The sequence below is a fragment of the Octopus bimaculoides genome, chromosome 9 (genome assembly GCF_001194135.2).
Source record: "Octopus bimaculoides isolate UCB-OBI-ISO-001 chromosome 9, ASM119413v2, whole genome shotgun sequence".
Lineage (NCBI taxonomy): Eukaryota > Metazoa > Mollusca > Cephalopoda > Octopoda > Octopodidae > Octopus > Octopus bimaculoides.
Window position 1 is genome coordinate 81,747,140 of NC_068989.1, and position 6,351 is coordinate 81,753,490.

A 6,351-nucleotide genomic window follows, 5' to 3' on the forward strand; every position below is an offset into this window, starting at 1 on the left:
CATAAAAGACACCATTTCGAGCCTGGCCGTTTTCGTGCGGGTGACACGTAAAAGCACCCACTACACTCTCTGAGTGGTTGGCGTTAGGAAGGGCATCCAGCTGTAGAAACTCTGCCAAATCAGACTGGAGCCTGGTGTTGCCATCCGGTTTCACCAGTCCTCAGTCAAATCGTCCAACCCATGCTAGCATGGAAAGCGGACGTTAAACGATGATGATGATGATGATGATGATGATGATATGTATTTCTGTGCTCTGTATACAATCTGCTTTGATGTGTGGAGTGCTATATTATGTTCTGTGAAGCTTACTGTGGTTTGTTGTAGACAGGTTGAGGATCTGGGAAGGACTGACATAGATAACTAATGGATCTAAAGTGTTCCTTGCACACCATTGTTGTTGTGGACAAATGTATTACCTGTGAATATTGTTTTAAGGTACTTTTGAGTTTTATTATAAGGTACCTGTCGGCGGTGTTATAATGTACCTGTCGGTGGTGTTATAAGGTGCCTGTCAGTGTTTTTATAAGGTGCCTGTCAATGTTTTTATAAGATATCTGTTAATGTACCTGTAAAGGTACACATCTGATGTTATAAGGCACCTATCTGTTGTTATAAGGTATGCGCCAGTGTTGTTATAACATACCTGGTCAGGATACACAATCCTGCACTGCTTCTGTCTAGCTGTCAATAACAGAGAAGTGACCTAGAGCAGACCTCTATCCAGGGAAGATTTATCTCATCCACTGTATAGTCCACTACTGACATTGTTGGGATCAAGAGAAACTGCTATTTCTTGCCAGTCATGCAACCACTTTGTGGTCCCATTTTGTGGTTAAAAATTGTGTGTGTGTGTGTATGCCCACATGCATTTGTATGTTTATAAACAGCTCTCTCTGTTTGTATATTTGTACATATATAAAATTATATATACACACAGCTGCATGTATACTGATCAGAATGTGGAAGTGTACTTGATTGTGTAGAGGAATGTGTGTGTGAAAAGTTCTTCTGGAGTTAACAAGTGATTTATAATAGCCTGGGAATCCAGAATTGGTTGAAACTAGAGGGGTATGGTGGTGGTAGTGGCTGCAGCAGTGGTGAGGAGGAGTAAACGACTACAACAACAATAGCAGCAATTGGATTAGTGGCAATCTCTGGTAGTGAGGAGCAGGTAGGGTGTACACTGGGAACACGAAGAGGGTCTCTTCCTTTAGTCTCTGTCATCACACACATGGTGGTTTGATATACATAGACAGCATAATGCATTTATTTTAGTACATATTCACATAGCCACACACACACGCACACACATACACTACATGAATGCATATTGACACATTCAGCACATATATATGTTGTTGTTGTTGGCACTCTGTTGCTTACGACGACAAGGGTTCCAGTTGATCCGATCAACGGAACAGCCTACTCGTGAAATTAATGTGCAAGTGGCTGAGCACTCCACAGACACGTGTACCCTTAACGTAGTTCTCGGGGATATTCAGCGTGACAGTGTGACAAGGCTGACCCTTTGAAATACAGGTACAACAGAAACAGGAGGAAAGAGTGAGAGGAAGTTGTGGTGAAAGAGTACAGCAGGGTTCGCCACCATCCCCTGCCGGAGCCTCATGGAGCTTTAGGTGTTTTCGCTCAATAAACAGTCACAACGCCCAGTCTGGGAATCGAAACCGCGAGTCCGCTGCCCTAACCACTGGGCCATTACGCCTCCACATAATTATGTATGTACTATTTATTAATTACACAATTTGACCATTGAAGTAACTCTTCATATTCATTGAGAACTACGGGTTACCCAACCTACTGAGGAACTAGTTAACTCCTTTAGAGAGATTGTATGTAGAGAGATTATGAATCTTTTAATTTGGAGTTTTAAGGCATGTGTAAGATCTTATTTAGCCTCCTCTTTTGTGTATTTATAGAGAATAAGAGTTGTGGATGGGTCTTTGCATGGTTGTGTGGTTCAGAAGTTTACTTTGCAGTACATTGTTTTGAAACCATGGACATGTTTTGCATCTTGGCCTCAGGTCAACTAAGGCCTTGTAAATGAAACTTGGTTGACAGAAATTGTGTGGAAGTCCTTTTGAAAATTTTTATGAATAATTTTAGATTAGAAAAACCTAGAAATGTTTTATGAAGTTGGCCTCTGATGAAAGGATAGAATGTCTTTCTTCGATCCATGACCATTTCAACTCAGTTTACAAGAATAGCTTATTTTCAATGACATTATCCAGTGTGTCCTTTTAATGATGGTGAAGTGTCATTTGGGAAAAATTGATTGCTGTTTGTAACAAATTAGGCAACCATCTTGGGGCGACTTTATTCTAAGTTGGTCAATCAATACAAATATCTGAACATTTGCTAAATAAATGTGCATAATGTATATATTCAGTTAATTTTAGCTATACAATAGATTTTTGTGAATGATATTAGGTGAAAAAAGGCAGTGAGCTGGCAGAATTGTTAGCACTCCAGGGGGAAATGCTTAGCAGTATTTCATCTGGCTTTATATTCTGAGTTCTAATTCTGCCAGGGTTGACTTTGCCTTTCTTCTTTTCAGGGTTGATAAATTAAGTACCAATCATGTATTGGGATCGATGTAATTGGCTAACCCCATCACCAAAATTTCAGGCCTTGTACCTGTAACACAAAAAATATTAGACAAGTGAAAGTTACCTGGTGTGTCTTGTCAGTAGAGACTTGGTTTTCTTTTCTATCTCAAACTAATGCTCATCATCATCATCATCGTCGTTTAACGTCCGCTTTCCATGCTAGCCTGGGTTGGATGATTTGACTGAGGACTGGTGGACCAGGTGGCCACACCAGGCTCCAATCTGATTTGGCAGAGTTTCTACAGCTGGATGCCCTTCCAAACGCCAACCACTCCAAGAGTGTAGTGGGTGCTTTTACGTGCCACCGGCACGAAGGCCAGTCAGGCAGTACTGGCAACGGCCATGCTCGAAATGGTGTATTTTACGTGCCACCTGCACAGGAGCCAGTCCATCAGCACTGGCAACGAATTCGCTCAAATGTCTTAGCAGTTCATTCAATGTCCTTGTTTTACCAAAGTGGTAAGTTTTCAGAAGGCTTAGTTCACAAATTAGTTTCCTCCGTCTTACCATATTTTCTGGCATGCAAATCAATGTAGTATATAGTGTAAACATTCAAACATTGTCTCTCTCTTTCCAAATCCTGCTGCATTTCACATGGAACTTTTGATCTTCCAAAGTTGTCTTGGTGTATAAATAGACCTACCTTTTTTGACTGTAAATTTTAGTCTGAAACATTTTGGCTTGTGTGCCGAAAAATAGAGTATTTCAGAAATTGATGGTTTTATTTTGCCTACTTTATTAATCTGATAATTTGTGGTTTTCTGAGTGAGCAAATATGTTGGAATTCTAAATTAAGTGACCATATTCTCTGTTCAAAGACCTCTTGGCACAGCCTTGCCTTTTATTCCTTTCTAGGGTAAAATATGTATCAGTAATATATTAGAGTCTGTTCAAATCCTGTTCCATAATACTTAATCCTGTTCTATAATGATTGGCTTTGTTCTTTGTCTAAAAAAAGAAATAAAAAAGCAAAGAAAAAACATTTTATATTTAAATGAATATTTTTAACTATTCAGACTTAGCTGAATCTTCAGAGAAAAGGAAGTATTTACCATAAAAGGAAGTGAAGTATCACTTTGGTAACTGAAATCTACTGATATGTGAGGAAATGGCTCAGTGAATTATTGTATACTTGAAAAGATTGTTGGATCATTACAACATAAAGGAAATATATCTGCTGAAACTGTTTCTCTTCTTTGACAAGCTGTTGGCATAGTTTTTAGTTGTAGCATGTAGTTGAGATTCTGTGATCTTTCTCTCTTACCTCTCTTTCTCATATGGTAAAATAGAAAAATATGTATTGAATGCAAAAACATCTATTGATCTAGAACTTCTGCATATTTATATATTAAACAGAAAAGTGTGTGTTCCTGACAGTATAAAACCACACTGACAGTTTGAGAATATTTCAGACATATGTACTTTATGATATTCTCAGTAACATGTCATAATTATGAAGATTACAAAAAAAAAATTCTCTTAATATTTTGCTATCATTAATTTATTTACACTTAAACTCCTATTTATTCTTTGCATGTCATAAGAGTCAGGTTCACCATATTTCTCTTCCCAGAGGATGTCACACAGCATTCAGCTACAGACACAGTCAATACTGCATCAAAATTTTCAGTGTACCACTATTTCACTACCTACACCACACTACTGTTTCACTATTCACACTGCACTACTATATTATGTTCAGTACACCATTGCACGTACACACACATCTGTGGTGTGTGTGTGTATTTGTTAGTGGATTGACAAAAGTACTAGCACAGCATATGATAGTGAGTGCCCATATTAGGAGTTTATACTGATATAAGAGATAATGTACCATGCAAGTGAGTCTGCATGTTGTGTGCACAACTTGCAAGTTAAACTATGTAATGTTTGTGTTTTTGTACTAGTGAGTCTGAAAGTTCTGTGTGTCTGCAATACACATGCATGTTTGATTTTACATTCCTAGCTATTACAAGTTCCCAGTAAAACTGTGCCAGTTTGTGAAGTGAATAAGTTTGTGTATGTGTCTGTACTGTAAAAACTAGTTGCAAAAAAGTGATGTGTTTTAATAGCACAGTTATGCTCATCTTTGTTCTTAGTGTGAGTTCATACTACTCTCTGCTATGACTGATACATCGTTGTTGGTCTGCTGTTACATCTGTTGTGACAACTGGTAAAACTGTGATGATCAATGACCACTGATAATACTACCACGCTGGGCTGTGTTGACATTATCTGCTGTGGTCAACTTTGCCTTTCATCCTTTCGGGATTGATAAATTAAGTACCAGTTGCATACTGGGGTTGATCTAATTGACTGCCCCCCTAAAAAATAATTTGGGGCCCTGTGCCTAAAGTAGAAAAGAATATTTGTTGACATTATAATATAACACCTCTGTGTTATAATGTTCAGTGCACTCCACTGTATTTGACTGTATATTACCCTGTTACTCATGATACCATGAATCCATGTATAACCACGTGCTTGTGTCTCTTCTATATTTACCAATAAAATACCCAGTAAGAAACTTTCTGCTATAAACTCTGGATCAGTCATGGAACAATCTGCAGCTTGAGAGACTTTCTGAATGGCATACCTAGTGAAAATTTACCTTAACCCTTTCATTACTGTATTTATTTTGAAATGCTCTGTGTTTCTTTCAATTACTTTAAATATAAGGAAGAATTTAGTGAAATAACTTAGTTATCATTCAGCAAGTGTTAAGAACATAAATTGTGACTAAGGTTTGGTGCAAGATTTTAATTCAAGACTTATGAAAACAAGACATTTGTACTTAGAGCCAGAGCTGGTTTCAGCCGGGTTGGTAATGAAAGGGTTAAATATTTTTAGTAGTGCAACAAGCCATTTCTAATGTGGCCAGCTTCTTGAAAAAGGTTGCCTATACCTACCCTAGACAATCTCTGTATGTAGTTCTTACTGTATACTGGTGTTGGTGCTGCATAAAAAGCACTGGTGATGATACCACATAAAAAGCACTGGTGATGGGGCCTTGTAAAAACCACCCTGTACTCTGTGTTAAGTGGTTGGCATTAAGAAGGGCATCCGGCTGTAGAGACTAAATCAAAGCAAACTGTGGAACTTGGTGTAACCCCCTGGCCTTGGCAGCTCCTATCAAGCCATCCAACTCACTTCAGCATGGAAAATGGATGTTAAATGACGATGATGATGATGATGAGGAGGAGGAGGATGTTACACATCTGTTATTGACATAGATATCTCTTTTTTCTTCCTCTATATCCCTTTTGTTTACTTGACCACTTAGTTGTCCTTTTTTATCCCTGTATGCCTTTGTCTCCTAGTTATCCATTTTGTCTCTTAGATATCTGTTTTATTTCTTAGATGTCTGTTTTAAACTTTATATGTCTTTTTTGACATTTCTATATCTGTTTTATTTCAGATCAATATAGTTGACGAGGAGAATGCAAGTGGAGACAAAGTGAAGAATGGACCGAAGAAAATCCCCATTGGTTGGAGAAAAGACTTTGACAGTCACGGCGAGATGGTTTTCTTACATTCCAGCTCCAACCATAAAGTATATAAAACCTTACACTATAATTTTCTGTACTTTTTCAATCTTCAATGCCAATGCCTTATTTTACTTATTTTTTTCATGTTTTCTCTCTTTTTAAACATCTCTCTCTCTCTCTCTCTCTCTCTCTCTCTTTCTCTCTCTCTCTCTCTCTCTCTCTCTCTTTGCATTTTC

The 6,351-nt window shown here is 38.0% G+C and overlaps 1 protein-coding gene across 4 annotated transcripts in view; it reads left to right on the top strand.

Moving 5' to 3' along the window:
- LOC106879295 (rho GTPase-activating protein 12) overlaps window positions 1-6,351 on the top strand; it is a 102,396-nt gene that overhangs the window by 95,477 nt on the left and 568 nt on the right. For all 4 annotated transcript variants that reach the window (XM_014928794.2, XM_014928797.2, XM_014928798.2 and 1 more), the window contains exon 4: window positions 6,046-6,180. In XM_014928794.2, coding sequence (XP_014784280.1) covers window positions 6,046-6,180 — 135 coding nt within the window. The remainder of the gene's footprint in view (window positions 1-6,045; window positions 6,181-6,351) is intronic.